We start from the raw sequence: 17203 nt of genomic DNA, 5'->3' as shown, positions 1-17203 counted from the left end.
CCGAGGGAGGGAGGAGGTAGGGAGGGAGGGAGGGGTCCTCGCGTCGCGACAGGTAAAATATTGTTCCGTTACCCCGGCGCCCGCATTGATTCCGCAGATATTGCGGTGGTGCGCCCGGACGACTGGAAAACATAAATAACAATGACGCGGAAGTGCGCAGATCAGTGAATAATGAAAAAAAGAAATGTTATCAACGAGGAGCGATCATTTATCCGAGCCATTTATTTCTTCTAAAGTTTCATATTTTTGGTTCATCGATTCAGCAACCATTTAACAATGTGACATTTTCTATCAGTGTGTATATTATTTATTTTAAGATAAATCGAGAATTTATATACATACATCTCAATATGTAAATATTGAAATTTCGAAATTGATGTTTGTATATTCGAGATGTGCGTAAACTTTTAAAAAATTTTCATTTCAAGCGCTCTCAATCTTCCTGTAATAATATTTTGCGTTCTGTTAAATTATTACATATTATAGTAAAATATTCGACATTTCTCACCACGCTGGTCAACTCTTTTTCTCTTTCGTGCAAAATTATGATTAAATAGAGGAGACCGGGGCTTGTTGATAAACTGACATTCCGTTTATGTATTTATGGAGATAGAAACAAATAATGAAAAAGTTATCGCAAAATATCTCATTTATAATATAAATAAACATACTTTTCTCAAAGTTTTATTTAAATCAAGCAAGAACTACGATAAAAAAAAAAGTTAAAATCTGAGATCCGAGAGGAGACAAGTAAATTTTTGAGCATTTTAAAATTTCGTATTAATGTTCTCTTCAGTTTCAGATTAAACACAGATTAAATCTAACAAATAACGATAATACATTATAATATTTTATAACATAATATATTATTAATATATTATAACATTATAATATATATAACGATAATATATTAGTTAAAAGAGAAGTTTCTGTTATTGTACGACATTATTTTGAGTAATAATAATAATTTGTTATAATAATGATTGAAATCAAACATGTGTAAGAATAAACTATGACCCATTTAGGGCAAGCTTGGCATGTCGTAAGAAGTGTGTGACTATTTAATTATATACAACTTAAATATGACACAAAACGCTGCAGTATATTTAATATTTCTATAGTGGAGCAAGCTACATCTAAAATAATTTACATTTATTTTGCTATAACGACATTTTGTTTAATTATTACAAAATAACTTAAAAAAATACAATTTTTATCGAGAAGTACATATTTGCAGCGATCGTTTTTTTTAATTTTCATTACGTTTTCATTAATTTAATATGGACTTTGTCGCATATAGGCAGCTTAAACCGTATATATATATATATATATATATATGTATCAATTTTACCTCAATATCGGGGCTGCAACGCAGCATGTTCGTATTTCTCGCTACAAAGAAACTATACAGCATATACAGAATCGTCGACCCGGCGTGAAAATGTAGCTATAGAGAAAAGGTAAAAAGTCGAATGCCGAAATTGTGGAAACTGTGCCAACGAGCCGGCGGTCTCCCCAGCTGTTTAGTATAGCGTTAAAGTAACGCGCGTATAAAAAGGGCTATGCTAAAACGCTATACTTTATCCGTGTCGGCGTTTATAAATAAACCGTTTAAAGATGGAAATCATTACAATTATGCCGCACCCTTGATATTTAATCACGAGCCCTTTTTCGTCACGCCTGAAAGATTGCGGGCCGGTGAATTCCACGACCGCAACGCGCGGCGGAAATTCAGTCGCGCGCGGGTCCGCGTCGACAGTTTTCCCTCGCGGCCTTTATAATAAAGCCTTAATCTCCGCTCCGCGCTGTACGGCGTTTTTAATGAACGCGCTCGCGCCTCAAAGCGTTTATGGGATATATATATGGAAATTTTTTAAATCCGCTTGTTTGGCGTGCGCGGCGCCGCGATTTCTGCCCCCTTCTCTCTTTCTTCACCCCACCACCCTCTTTCCCGCGGGGCAGCGCGGATTAACATTTATTAAAAACATAAATTATGCACATTGAACGAAGCGCGCGGGAAAGAGCGCTCGCGACTCTTTCCGAGCTTTTAACCGCGCTAAAAATTATTATAAGGAGACGGCGAGAGTAAAGGAATTTTTATTATCCCTCTAAAAGCTCTCGCAGTTTCTTTCTTTTTTATCCTACACAACGCGCGTGGCGCGCGCGCCGAGCTCCCTTTTCCTTTTAAGCGCTATATTTTAAGAGCATTTTTCGGGGTGCTCTCGCCGAAGGAGAGAAGCCGTGAAGTAGCGCGAGGCGGAGTTTGCGAGAGCGCATCGGCGACTGGAATTATTATTATAATCGAACGCGCTGGATTCTCCCGCCGACGACTTTTAATGGAGTCACGCGTTGTCGTTTGAAACTTTGAGTGCCCTCTTACGGGGGCGGGGAAGGGGGAGGGAGGGGGAGAGGTCTTTCTTGCAGATTGCGACATGACGAGAATAACGAGAATTACAAAGTAATCTGTGAGCGGCGACTTGCACGAAAGGGATGAGTCAACGACACGGTCGGGATTCTTCTTGCGAAGTCACGAAGTCGCGCCGCTAAGCGGATATACTCGTATAGCTCGGATACGTTCGCGCGCTTGTATTTGCTCACGTACATGAGAATATTCCGTAATATCCTTGCCCGCTCCAATTTTAATTTTAAGAATAAGAAGGAAAATTTTTTCAACCATACCATGTCTGTAACATTTCTCAGTTTTCATAGCTTTTCAGGTCTCAAAGTAAAGGAGGAGGAAGGGGAGAGGGGAGGGAGGGATAATGAGCGAATTAATTTACTGGAATAAATTCAACAGCAGGGGCTCAAATTATTTCTTTTATCTTAATTGTACTTTTATAAAATTTCCACTTAAAGTGAGGAAGGAGAGGCGAGATTTGACATCGGTTATTGAAATACGTAATTAACACCACGGTATTTGGAAAATTGGTATAACTCGGACTGCAGGCTCCGGTAAGCGTGACTTTTCCTCGGATTCCCTCGCGGCTTTCTATATCAGGAGTAAAAGCTGTGAATCAATCCGTGCCGAGGTTGTGGATTCCGAGGAAATTCCTCGCCGGTATTTCGGAAGCGCCGCGCGACGTAAACCCTCCGAAAATCCGTTTGAGGTCTGGACCAGGGAGGGGAAGGTCCAGGCGTAGCTCAATATATAAATCGGAGTCCGACGAGGCGCGCCGGCCGGTTGGCGACTCTCCCGCCTCTACCATCGGTATCCTCCGTGTCCATCTCTCTCTCTCTCTCTCTCTCTCTCTCTCTCTCTCTCTCTTTCTCTCTCTTCCGTCTCTCCCGCCCTCTCCCGTTTTCCCGAGACACGTAATTACGAGGCGTTAGGTGAAGGACTTACGAGCCCGTGGGCCCCTCAACCCTCTGTAACTGCTCGGTGATCCTCTCTCCCTCCCGTCCTTCGCGCACCCTTCGCGAAAAGAGCACGCGCAATGAAGGAGAGAAATGTTGAAGGTTCCGAGAAGAGCGCTTGCCGCTTCTTAAAGCGGGATTCTCTTGCGGGTGGCTGCCCGTAAAAGGCAACGTTGGCCTAAGGATGGATAAATGGCCGAGAGGGTAATCACTTTCGGAAGGTCCGAAACGCGAGGATAACGGAGAAGGCAAGTGATTGGCGTATCGAGATTCTCTTGCCGCTGCAATTTCGAGTATTTAACTTCTATAAATGTAATCGTAGATTGCACCGAAAAAAAAAAACGAATAAAATGTTATACACGGAGAGAATTTTATTTTAAAATTTACCCTGAAAATCATGTTAATCGTGGGACAACATATTATTTTGACGAATTTTACATGATTTTCACTATTTTTTCAAATATATTGGAGACCGGGGCTGGTTGATACAGGGAGCACGTTGATACATTCAAAATTGCTGCAAAATGACAAACGGTAATATTATAAAAAATATAGTATTTCCACAAAAACATTGCAATCATGCTGCAATAAGATATTTTGGACTGAATAGCATATTTTCAGAAATAAAAAATAATTTCAGTTTTTAATAGCCAAAAGTAAAATAAATCAGTAATATATTAAATGTTATATATCTGCTTATTATATTATAGTTCGAACTGTTTTTTTAGAAACTTTACTTTATAAGTAATAACTTACAGTTATATTAACGTCTTAAAATATATTTATTGTTTAAGCAATAATTAAAATGTGTAAATATGGTAAGTCGGGACTGATTATGACATATGTTGTTATAGTATTGTATTATTATTTTCAATCGAAACAAATTTAAAATAGTTAGATTTCTGTAGTCTTTTCTTAGTGCAATCTTATATTTATATTTTTTTCCACTGTGATTTATGTAAGAGAAAGACTGATAAACATTTATGTTTATATTATTAATGTTACATTAATGTGTATATTTTATTTGAAAATTATAAATAAAGTTATGTTATGCACAATTTCTTTTATTTCCTTCAATTAAATGCATCATATTTTGAAATCTGGATGTGTAACGACTGATTCTAGTAATTGTAACAATTGACCTCGCATATGGGGCCGATTGTTACAAGTTGCATCACTTTACATTTTTCATTAATACAACAAAATTAATAACATTATTAAATTATAAAAATAATTTCTATGTTGTTGAAGCATGTGGCTATTAAAAAATATCTTTGCGGTATTTATTTCATTTATTAATTACATGTAAAAAAATCTTGAAAAAAACTGTATCAACCAGCTCCGGTCTCTCCTATGTACTACAACAAATTTATTGTTGTGCACAATAAAATTTATTGTAGTGTACAGTAAAATTTGTCGAAATGCTATGCCATCCTACGATTAACAACAATATCAGGGTAAATTTAAAAAAAAAATTCTCTCTGTGTACGCGTATTTACAATTCGCAGATACACGAACACGCACGCGCACACGCAAGCGAAATTTTTTTTTACAAAATACTTAATGTGCAATCCTAAGAGCTATCCTTCGTACTTTCTACTTTAAAAAGTACAATACAGAGAGAAAGAGAGAGAAAGGTACATAGAAAATAAAAAAAAAATAGGCTTTTCATTTCCGTGCCATATTTTTTTTTCACTTCAATTCTGATCCTTCCACGTTTTTTCTATTTTCCACGCGTTCGCGCTTTTCCCCGCGTGCAGGAATTTCCAAACGTTACAACTCGCGTCGGTCCGCAATCGAAATAATTTTTCCATGCAGCAACAACGGCGCGTACAACGACGCCGGGCCCCGCGCTTTCTCTCCGGGAGGGTGGAGGGAGGTTTGCGCGACGCTTCTGTTTAGGGAAACGACGCGCACAAACAGGACCGAGAATAATCGTCTTTGGCCTCGCGCACGCTGAGGAGAGGAGGGAAAGAGGGGGTGGGGGGGGGGGGGAAGTAGGGAAGACGCGGCAGCTTCTCACCCGCGGCTCGAAACAATCGCAACTATGCCCCAACAATTTATAATTCCGCGCTGCCGCATCCTCCACCCGCGCGTCGAGCGTCTCCCACACCCGTGGCATGGCAGCCCCGGGATCGCGCGCCCTGTGTGCACAGCGCATAGTGCACAGTTAAATGTTATTACTTCAGTCGTTGCAGATAATTTCCCTCGGTTTGTCCGCCGGGGCGAATTCCGTTCCACTCGGCCTCCCCCCCCCCCCCCTCCCGCGTTTGCACGAGGGACGAGGTCGTCAACTCGCGGAGTTCGCTGCTGCATGAATGCTGCTATAGGGGCAGAAATAACGCCGCTTTTGCGCGAAGTCAGCAACGCGAGCCAAGTAGTTAGCCACCTCCTTACCTCTACCGGAGAAATGCGAGAGACGATGGAGCAGGAAAAATAACTAATTGTTGTTAGAGAAGAGTCGAAATTAAACGTTGTATTTTATTAATATATACTGATAAAAACGTATGTTCAGATAATTAATGAGGCAGAAATTCTTAATACTTCTATTTGTGACTTGTTTCTGCATAAAATTAAAAACTAAAAGCAATTAATTCTACAAATGCGAAAATAACACTCTTATTTTATTTCCTTTTATAAATGCGTAGTTGAAATAACATAGGACATATTATTGTCAAATTGTTTTACATGCTTGTAATTTCGTTAAACTTTTATATGTATTTTCCCCTTTCTTATTTTTGTCGGTTTTAGGGCTCATTTTCACAGACGTTTATTTTTTTGCTTATCTTGTGAAAATGTTAAATATTACAAAATTTCAAACAGTATTATAAAAAACTGCTATATTATTTTATAAACGATACTTTCTAATTCATATTTATGTTATCAAAGTTTTATTTTTAGCTTTTACTTTAAAAAATATAATTCGAAAACAAAGTGATAACGATGGCTTTTCTCTACTATTATCTATATATAATGAAGATAGAAAAAAAATAATTTTTGTAGAAATACATGAAATTATCTTAATAATATTTCTGCATTGTTAATATTTCTTATGTTTCTGTCAAATTTCTGAAAAATATTAATCCAAGATAGTGTTTCTGTTTAAAATATATTAAAAAAAAAAACGCAAAAAGACCAAATGTCATAAAAAGAAGTAAAATTAAAATGTTTTTTTTTTTCAAGTATATTTAAGTATATTTAGATTAATAAAGAATATCTGGTAGTTGAGCAAAACGAACTAACTCGACATAACAAATAACAATTAAGGGCAAATTTAGATGATAAACGAAATTTCCAGCAGCTTACTTGACATGCTCGTATGCACTTTCTCGTATAATGCATGTTATAAAGAGAGATTTATTATATATTAATTTATTAAAATATGTTTTTTGTAATTTTATTAGAGGAAATTATTCGGCATTTATTATTGATAAATAATACATACCATACAGTAAAAAAAATTTATGATTAATAAACATATTTTCTGAGATAGAAACCATTTCATATATAATGACAAACTTTCACAAAAACTGCATTGTAAAATACATTGTTATAATTGAAATAAAAAGAGTTAATACTCCGAGAGAGAGAGAGAGAGAGAGAGAGAGAGAGAGAGAGAGAACAAGATCGGTGGAAAAATCGACGTTGTCGAGTCGAGCAGTGTGCGATTCAACTGGCGCGGAAATTGCGCGCGCGGAACGATTAACGGTCTCGCGAAAGGGCGAGGGAGATGCGAGGCGGAAAGGAGGGGGGAGGGGGAGAGGGGAGAAGGAGGAAGCCGCTTGCGTTTCTTCGCCGACGGGCGCGGAAGGTAGTGGTTTGCGTTAAAGCTCGTGCGATCTCTCTGCGTTTGTACGCGCCACAAAAGGTTTGACGGTTAGGCATGCGTGCGCGCGTGCTGCGCTCCCGGCCCGGGAGGGTTAATGCACCGAGAAGCGCATTACCGAGGAGTGCCTTACCGGTGAGGGAAGTGCGAGAGCGAGTGCAAGACCAGCAGTCACCCCCTCCCCCCCCACCCGATGCAACGCTCCTCCGCCTGATGCAGCCGAGGGTCCGAAAGGGGAGATGAAAATGTCGGCGAGAGCTAAAAAGCAGAGGATCATCCCTTCGCTCGGTGCTCCGCCGCGGCTGATGCGGAGGAAAACGTCCACCGCGATTTTTCTCGGCCGAACATTTTACGTTCATTGAATATATATACTTAAATTTTTTTTTGCTCTTCTGTTGCATGAGAAATATTTTAAAATATTGTCCCTCCGCGCGCGTAGGAGTCGCTTTTCGATGTGTGGTCCGTCCGACGTGGGTCACAAATTTCTCTTTCACTTTTATTTGTATATTTATATACGGATGACTATTCGTGTATCGGTGGCTATACTTCACTCGAATGTACATACTATAATAAGTTGCAACGATGGTTTTCGAACATTTGCATAAGACAGAAGCGACACAATTAAATTTCCGAAGCTTAAGTGGATCATAATATTCGTACTCATCATGCTGGCGCTTAATTTTGTAATAAGTGGTCAATATAAAATTAATACACATGTTTATATGTATATATACAAATAATCTTGCCAAATTTTTGGCCTCGATATTTACAAAAGGTGTTAGTAACACTGTGTAATCATCAAACAGATGGTTGTGATAACAATTGTCGAAATATTTCTAGAATATGTATGAAAATTGAATGAGGATATTCAGAACACGGTTTGTAAACATCGAGGTAAAATCTTCACGGAAGTCAATAAGTCAGTTATGATACTAATATATGATATAGTTAAGTTTATTTTACGGAAAGAACGATTTTGTCGGAAAGTCTAAAAACTTTTGCTGGATACGGATTTGAAAATAATTTTGTTGGAAATTTAAACCGACTAGAATGTTAAAATGTTTCACAGCAATGCTTATTATTTTTATGTTTTCAACAATATTATTTTCAGATTTGTATCTAGCAAAACTTTTGGACCTTTCAGCAAAATCGTTCTTTCCGTATTCAATATCAAGTATCTGTCTATTTTCTATAATCTACACTAAATGGATTTAAAAACAGATAATTATTTTAAGTTGTAGAGTCATAGAGTCTTGGTTATAAGTATAAAGCAGCTCAAAAATTGACGTTCAAGTAAACATTCTGTATTAAACCAAAAATATAAAAAGCATTAATTAAAAATCAATTTTATTAAAAAATAATATTTATTTTTATAACAATTTTAATATTTTGTTAGTTTTTCTTTGACTCTTATTATCGTCTTTTTCAAGAAACTGCAATAAATGGAGGATGCTTTATTTTTATGATCAAGGAAGTATAAATAAAAATTAAAAAACTTTATTTATACTTACAATAATTGAAAATAAAATTATAATACATATAAAATTATAATATAAAATTAACATACAACAATTATAATATAAATTAATATAACAGAAAATTATATTATAATATAATATAAATTTTAAACATATAAAAATTAGATTACAAAAAATCAAATAAAATCAGTTTGTAAGAAAAATCTAAGTTCTATAAATAAAAAGCGTCGAAAGAATTACAAAATAATTTACTAAAGCTTTATCAGAACGCGTCTTATAAGAAAGATGAATAAATGAAATACATAAATAATAAAAAGGTTTACGCACAGACCAAAACACACTGAAATAAAAAAAATATATTAAATTGAGATTTAATTTAAAAATAAAAAGTGAATGAAGCCGAAGACCTACACAGTGTTATTTCGGGAGAGGGATCAGATTAAATTTACAGTTAGCTTTTTCGTTCTTCTTTGCTTCAATCTCACGTCCTACCAAACAGTCTCTCGCTCGCGATTTCCGAGAGGATCTTCGGGAGTGTGAGGGTGTCAAGGTATATGGATGCAAGGCAGGCGGAAACCTTGAAGAACGAGAGTGGAACGTGAAACGAAAGCGGATGTCGCGGCCGAGAGGGACGAAATCGTTAAAAGGAATGCGCAGTCGAGCGAAAGAGACTTCGAGAGATCGGCGGTGAGGGGTCGGTCGGCCGGGCCAGTTGAAATAATGTAGAGAAAGCTCTAAAAAGCTCCGCCAGAAATCCAGCGAGACACCCGCCACCCCATTTTATTTCAGTTCCCTCGGCTTTCGGGGGAAGAAAATTTTCTGCGATACATTTTCTTCTTGTCGTTATAGCTCCCGCATTAAGCACGTTAGTTTTATAAATGCGATATTCATCTATGATTGCTTTAAATTTTAAATTTCAGATAGTCTTTTTCAGGGAAAATTCAAATTTGGATGGGACAGATCACATTTTTCGTATTTGTGAATACGTCAAAATTTATACTTAACAATTTTCTTTTATTGAAATTATTATTTGAAAGCAAACAATTAAAAAATAAAATCTTATATAAATAAGAAATAATATAACGTGATTATTATTATTATTATATAATAAAAGGAAAATAGTAAATTTACAGATAGGAAAACAATATAAAAAATAAATGATTTCTGAACTTCGAAATTATAAAAAATAGCGGACATTCTGTGATAATGAATTGTACAATACGTGAGTCATCATTTTGATTCAAATAATATGCACGTTTCAGTCCATGAATTTTCCCGCCATAAACGTCTAAAATATACATCTGACATGCTGTGCATTAAGAGATTAGATCGCGGTTTGAATTTGCAGAGAGAGTGATACCGAGTGATACCGTCCAAAGACAACAACTCTGAGTCTCAGGCCTTGATTTGTGTCTCGAGATGCGCGCAGTTACTCTCGTTGCCCCTTCTAAGAATTGTCTATCCGCAATTCAACCTTTCAGGAATCTGTTTCTCTTTGGCATACACGTACCGTCGTTTTTATTATCTTCAGTTTAGTCGCGTGTCTTGAATGGAGGAGAGAAGAGACTCGAGGGTAAAGACCGAAACTCGTTGACCTGTTGACTTGTCAGTCTTGTTAAGATTCCCGGTAAAACCACACTTGCATTTCGCAGGCTCCGACTGATTACTTTTTTTTTGTGTTTCAATTGATTGTTAACAGAAGAATAGAAACGGTAAGTTATTAAAGTTAATTGAGTAAAAGTTAAATAACATTGAATTAAAAAAAAATTATTTCTATTTTTAATTTGTACTTTTTAACTTATGATGAAATTTTACAAATTTTACGTAAACAATGTATATATTAGTAAAACGCATAATTAAAAATTACAAGTGCGGTATATATTATAATGCAGGGATTGGAAGTAACTCGTTACTTGTAACGCCGTTACCGTTACAGTTACTTTTTTTGGTAACGGATTGGTAACGTTATTTTATTTTTTTGGTAACTGTAACGGTAACGTAGTTACATTTTTTTTGGTAACGGTAACGAATTATAGTTACTTTTATCGTTACTTTTTGTATTTTGAACTTTTTGCATTTATGATAAAATTTTCGTATGTATATTCAATCTTCAGTTTTTAGTTAGTATTCGCATAGTTTACTCTTATTTTAAGACTTTTAAATAATGTCTTAAAATATTAATATGACTCTGTGATTGGTTTATGACGTCTTAAGAATAAGTCAATTAATATCCAATTAATAGTCAAAGAATAAGTCAATCCATAAGTCAATTAATATTACAAATTAAATTGACAAGTACTTTAATAAGATATTTTTACGTTATATATGCATCTTAAAATTTATTGCGAAAAATATCAGCTGAATTGCGTTTCTAGATCGAAAATTTAATTGGCTCACAGTTTGTAAAATTGAATATGTATATATAAATTTATTTTGAAATATTAAGTACTAAGCTGGAAACTCTAACTCATATCGAAAAGGCCTTCATTTTCTTAGTTTTTATATATCGATCTAGTGTCATTGTTATATTGCTTTTATTAATATTAAAACAAAAAACTGCATCTTAAATTATTTAGATTGATCTTGTTTCAGCATTAAAAAAGTAACGGAAAAGTAACAAATCGTTACTTTCTAAGTAACGGTAACGAGTTATTTTTAAAAATCAGTAACTAGTAACGGTAACTATATAGTTATTTTTTAACTCGGTAACGAGTAACAATAACTAGTTACTTTTAAAAAGTAACTTTCCCTGTCATAATGGATGATTTAATGCAAGTAAAAAAAGGTATGAGAGTACTTACAATTAGCGCCATGCAATTATGATATACTAGACGTTATTATTCCGCGTTGAAAAGTGCGACTAAAATCTGGTTAATTGTAGATAATCCAAATCAGTATCACCGCGAGGAAGCTGGCGGTGAGGAAGCTGGCGTGCAGCGCGCAGGAAATGCCGTGCGGTGAACAAGCATCATGCGTGTACGCGTTAACACACATTAACGTCGGCATCATAAATCTTATTTTTAGTGGGTCATCACGATAGTTTCGTTTTGTATCGCGCGATGTTAACACGCGTAATTATCGATGTTTAGTCAGTTGTAGAGCACACGAAAACTTCTTCCGGACACGTTTACATTTGGAACTGTTAACACGTGCGGGGCTTAACGTTAATTTGCAATTCACGTAGTTAATAAATTACGTTAATTAGCTTGCAATGAGGGGGATTAGTGTGATTAGTCTGATCGGATTTTGCATGCTCGCACTGTTTGTTAATAATAACGGTGTAACGGAAGGTCACAGCGCGAAAGATTACTTACGCGGTTTTTTAGCGTTAAAACATCTTCCAGATCTTCGACATGGTATTCTTCCAGGTGATTTTCCGTATTTAGTTATTAAATAAAAAAAATCCTAATCTATTAGATTGCTTTAAACAATTAAATCTTTTAGCATTGATAATAATTTTCTTATTTCTTTCTATTTAAATAGCATGCTTAAATGGCATGATGAGTTTAGTTTAGTTTTCATTTGACTGCGTAAGAGCTAAATATTAAAAAAATAATAGTATCGTATTTATATTTGAAATTTGAGTATACATTAATTGACACTTTTTGTAATTAATATTACAAAAACAAACAAATGTACATTTCATAATTTCTATTTTATTTATATTTACTAAAACTTTTTCGACGACTATTTTTATTTCATGAGAAATGTACAATGAAATAAACCTTTTAAACTAAATGTATAAATACATATACATTTATTTTAAAGCTTGAATATTTATGATTTTAAATTATTAGATATTCGATTTTTTCATTTTGAACGTTTTGGTCTTTAGCTGCTACTTTTAATTTAGTTGCAGTTTACATATGTCATAAAATTTCTGTTTAATAATAGTTTTATTAACATAAATTAACATATTAACATAAAGCGTATAAACGAGATCAACTTTTCAATCTAAAATTAATTTATAATTTGCAATTTTAGTGAAATATTTAAAGAATATAATAACTTACTTTTTATTTTAAATTTGAGTACATATTAATATTATGTAATTGACATTATAAAAACAGTATTACCTTGAAATTTATGAATTTATAAATTTTATAAAAAAATTTTCCGACGACAATTGTAAATTTCTAATTTGTTATATTTTGATATGTTATCATAAATTACACGATCTTCCTTGCTCTTTAGGCACTCTTTGGTGCGGCCTGGGAGATATCGCCCGCGACGATTCCGATCTTGGCTTGTATACGGAGATGGACAAATGTTGCAGAGCTCACGACCGCTGCGAGGACTATATACAGTCGAAAGCTACGAGATACGGGTTGTACAACAAGTACTTTTGCAGAAGGTACGGCAATTACGATCGTTAAAAGCGCGCGAGAGTGCATTTCTCCCTTTCGGGCTTTTTGCAGCTCATTGTGCGAGTGCGAGACGCAATTTCACAATTGTTTGACGCAGCTACGCGGCATGTACCCATACGCCGTGAGAAGAATATACTTCAGAAAATGCAAGCAGTGCTTTCGCACCTTCTACGATCCCCAGGAGTGCACAAATGAGTAAGTGCAACGAAATAATACGCCAAGTACTTTTGCATATGTTATTGTTTTTATCATTATTTATTATTTAAAATTAACTGTTTCATTAAACTTACACACACACACACATACACACACATATTTGAACAAATATTAAAATATCCAGAATTAATTGTATATTTTCTGATTGTTAAGCCAACATGACGATAATATTGATGACTTCGCGCGTATATATGTTTATATCGTTATGCTTTATTAAAATTCCATTGACGAAACGCATTATTGTTTTCGCGTGATTGTTATCGATCAATTAATTTTAAGTGAAAATTGAATAGAAATTGTTTGTTACATCGCCGATCGGTTTCCCATCAACCATTAATTAATTATATCACTGATTTATAGGGGCCTTGATATAATCGAAGAGACGGACCGTAAGGGTCGCCGTGTTTTCTGCGCCAAGTTTGACCGAAATCCAAAATGGGGCCACCGATACATTACCACGCCGGCATCGATCCCCGCTACCAAACTTCCAACCGGGGACGATGATGAATCTATACAACTTGTTTCGCGCTTCTTTCCCGAGGACGACGAAAAATATTCGAACGACGAGGACGACGATACCTACGACGAAAGTTATACCTCGATCGAAGACAATTATTAATGCATTTAATGTTAAAGTTAACGCTCGCGTTTCTGACCAAAATTCCCGATAACGGGGATCTATTTGGAAAAGTTTTTTTAAGTTCCACAGAGGATAATTTCTTAAAATATCAAAATACAGGGTGTTCGGCGAAATAGTTTGCGATTTTAAACGCTTCCAATAATTTCAGAAAAGAGGTTGAAAGTTGAACATTCATCTGTTTCATGCTGGCTACATATAATAAAAAAAGATTGAAAAATTTTTTTTATAAAAAATCAAGTAGGTTATCTTGCATTTTTTAAATAATATCATATATATTTTTTTAATAATGGCGTTAAGACGAATTCAATGTACTACCAAGAATGTCACTTTTATTGATTTTATCGATATACATAAACTTATCATAAATATCCATCAGCAAAGAATACCAATCATGAACGCAAATCAATAAAGAAAAACTGTAACTTATGTAAGCAAATGTTTGCTTCCTTCTGCAATACAAAATTCTGCTCTTTTTAAAGAAATTACTATGCGTAGCAGCTCTTAAACTATTTGGATCCAAAGTTGCATAAGTTGTAATTGTTCTTTCTTGAAGATCTTGAATATTATTTATATTGATGTGTTTGATGTACCTACAAGAGATTGCAGATATTCCCGTAAAAAAAATCTGTCGAAGAACTTGCCGGCCATCGGATTGAGCCACATGTATTATACTTATAACATGTTTCATCAATAAAATTTATTTGCATGAATTATAATCTTTCTTTATTAATGGATATTTATGATAGATATGTATGTCGATAAAAACAATAAAACATTATTAAAAGTGACATTTTCAATAGACGTTTTTTGAATTCACCTTAAAGACTCCAACAAATATTATGATAAAAAATTGTATGAGGCTATTCAAAAAGGTGACTTTAACTTTTTATAGAAATATTTTTTTTCAATTTTTTTTATCACATGTTATAGCCTGCATAAAACAGATGAATATTCCCTTTTAATTTTTTTTTTAAACTATCGAAAATGTCTAAAAAATCGTGCGGGCCGTTACGAACAGCATATACGCATATACGCACCAGTTTTAAATATTAAGAAAAAGTACATAAAAATTAATGTTCGGTTTTATATCCGAAAAAATTATTTTTTAAATATATTTCTCTTTTTACAACAGCTTGTCCAAACGGTTAATTAAATGGTTTTATTATAACGTATCATGAGCGCCGACCTTAATTGTTTCAGCTGAAAGCATTTTGAAATTTCCATATTTGGAGAATATAGAACATATTGGAATAACACTTTCATTACTCTGCTTAACACTCTAAAGTCTAAACATATTTTAAATCCGAATGCTCTTCTAATTCAATTTTAAGTTACTTGAGTTAATTTTGAGACATTAAAATTTTTGAATTTAACGGTATTTTTATCAATAATAATTTAATTATTCTATCTACGTTTCTAGAAGTGAAAGTGAGATTGTGAACAATGAGATTACAACAAATAATAATAATAATATTAATAATGGTCCTCTTATAGCTGCATCTTTAATTACTTAGGTCATGCTTAAATTTTACATACAATGTATATGTATATAACTTAAGCATGATCTAAGTAATTAAAGATGATTAAACGATGTAGCTATAAGAGAAACATTTTATTATTATTATTATATGCGCGCGCGCGCGTGTGTGTGCATACGGCTAATACTTTAAACAATGTCATAATAAATTAATTTCTTCTTCATTTTACAGTTTGTATATACATGTATATATATAAACAATAAAATAAAGGAAATCATTTTCTTATATTCGCGCATACATTTGAGATATTATATACATATTCAAGAGGGTTGGTTATAATGAAATCGAGATCTTTCATTCGAAATAAATTTTCTATGACGAAGCACATCTGACTTCAAGAGCTCTGCATGTAATGGAATAGCATCATAAAAATTTTCTGATTCATGCAAATTTCTCCGTTTCTAAACACGGAGGGAGGTAGGGAGGGAGGGGGCGGGGAAGGAGCGAGGGGCCTCAGGCTGCGCAGCACATGTCTAAACGCGGCACTGACGCAATCGTGCCCCCACGAGTGCGATTCCAAACTCCGCTCCGAAATTGCTTCGTCCTGGATATGGCGGCCGTTCCCAGGTGCACGGTGCGAGGAACCGGGGAGGTTACTTGAAAATCCGCCGAGAATTTTATCGCGAGGCTGTAGACACGCGGGCGAATGAGCGAAGCTATCTCCATTCTGCGATTTCTCTCTCTCCTTCTCTCTCTTCCTCTGCCTCCCCCTCTCCCCCCCCTCTCTCTCTCTTTCTCAACATTACCTTTTGCAGCTCGGGAGTCATACTCTTCGTGCTACCCCTTCCGCCTGCCCTTTCCTCACCGCCCGTCTTTCATGCGAAAAGAATGTTCAATTATGCAAAAATACGCGCGAAAGTTTCGCCGGAGGCGCTCGTTCTGCGAGGGGTGTTTCGGAATTAATATCAGATGAGACCGGGGCAGAAATTGCGGCTAATGCGAATCAGCGCGTTGTGTTGACGACTAACTCCTTGTTTTGAGATTTCTCTTAATTTATTACGCTCGTTACTGTTCGCGGACGTATCTATTCGAATATTTATAACAACGAATATTTCGGCGATTTGATGAAACTCTTGATTTGAGTATTATAGATTTCATTTTATGTGCATACCTATATAATCAGTGTCGCGTTTTTTAATATTTGCTGAATTTTGCTAGAAGAATCATGGAAGTAGGTAAATTATGGAACGCGTGGCCTTTCTGGATTTATTTCTTACATTACTTATAACAATGACTATGTTTACACATCACTCTTAAATCGGATCTATAGTTATGAAACTGGCCAATCACAGTCGTTTTATTTTTCGGAGGAATTGCTATAATTGGCGAGTTTAATAACTATTACAAATATTATCAAACCTGATTAAGAACGACGTAGTAAATAAAGCATTATAAAAACATCAATTATACATATACTCTAACGATGATCAACATCAAGAAAATTGACAATCATATATCATAAATACAGGGTGTCTCGTACTCAATGGTACAGCGCTTGTGGGGAGATAGTATGGACCAAACTGAACAAAAAGGTCTTCTACCGTTTTGCGATCTTCGTAATAGTTATCGAGATACTAATCATTAAAAAAAAATTTACGCCAAGTATATATAAGTGTATCGTACATTAGGTACATCTTATCTAAACTAAGAATATTATTTTAATAAATAAAAGTTGTCCAAAAACAAATATGAGATCATACAAATTGCCAAGTATTTGATTAGACATAGAGAGTAGAGACAAAAATATTTTATTCTAAACTAGAAAAATATTTTTTAATAAATCG

At 34.9% G+C, this 17203-nt stretch overlaps 2 protein-coding genes across 2 annotated transcripts in view; one reads left to right on the top strand and one right to left on the bottom strand.

Annotated features, from left to right (window-relative positions):
* The window catches only part of LOC105462477, a 189587-nt gene that overhangs the window by 49149 nt on the left and 123235 nt on the right, over positions 1–17203 (bottom strand). The window lies entirely within an intron of this gene.
* LOC105462476 (phospholipase A2-like) lies at positions 10202–15053 on the top strand. The gene is made up of 5 exons (XM_011709099.1): positions 10202–10370; positions 11540–12026; positions 12853–13012; positions 13077–13220; positions 13602–15053. Exons 2-5 carry the CDS (start codon positions 11870–11872, stop codon positions 13858–13860), a joined length of 720 nt encoding a protein of 239 aa, XP_011707401.1. The 5' UTR covers positions 10202–10370; positions 11540–11869; the 3' UTR covers positions 13861–15053.

This window comes from Wasmannia auropunctata, unplaced genomic scaffold (genome assembly GCF_000956235.1).
Source record: "Wasmannia auropunctata unplaced genomic scaffold, wasmannia.A_1.0 LD336097.1, whole genome shotgun sequence".
Classification (NCBI taxonomy): Eukaryota; Metazoa; Arthropoda; class Insecta; order Hymenoptera; family Formicidae; genus Wasmannia; species Wasmannia auropunctata.
The sequence above is the reverse complement of the archived record's forward strand: the minus strand, read 5'-3'. Positions and strand labels throughout refer to the sequence as shown.

Coding starts and splice junctions, on each gene's coding strand:
- LOC105462476 (XM_011709099.1), top strand. CDS start 11,870: ATGAGGGGGATTAGTGTGATTAGTCTGATCGGATTTTGCATGCTCGCA. Junction 12,027..12,852: donor TCGACATGGTATTCTTCCAG/GTGATTTTCCGT, acceptor CTTGCTCTTTAG/GCACTCTTTGGTGCGGCCTG. Junction 13,221..13,601: donor CCCCAGGAGTGCACAAATGA/GTAAGTGCAACG, acceptor ACTGATTTATAG/GGGCCTTGATATAATCGAAG.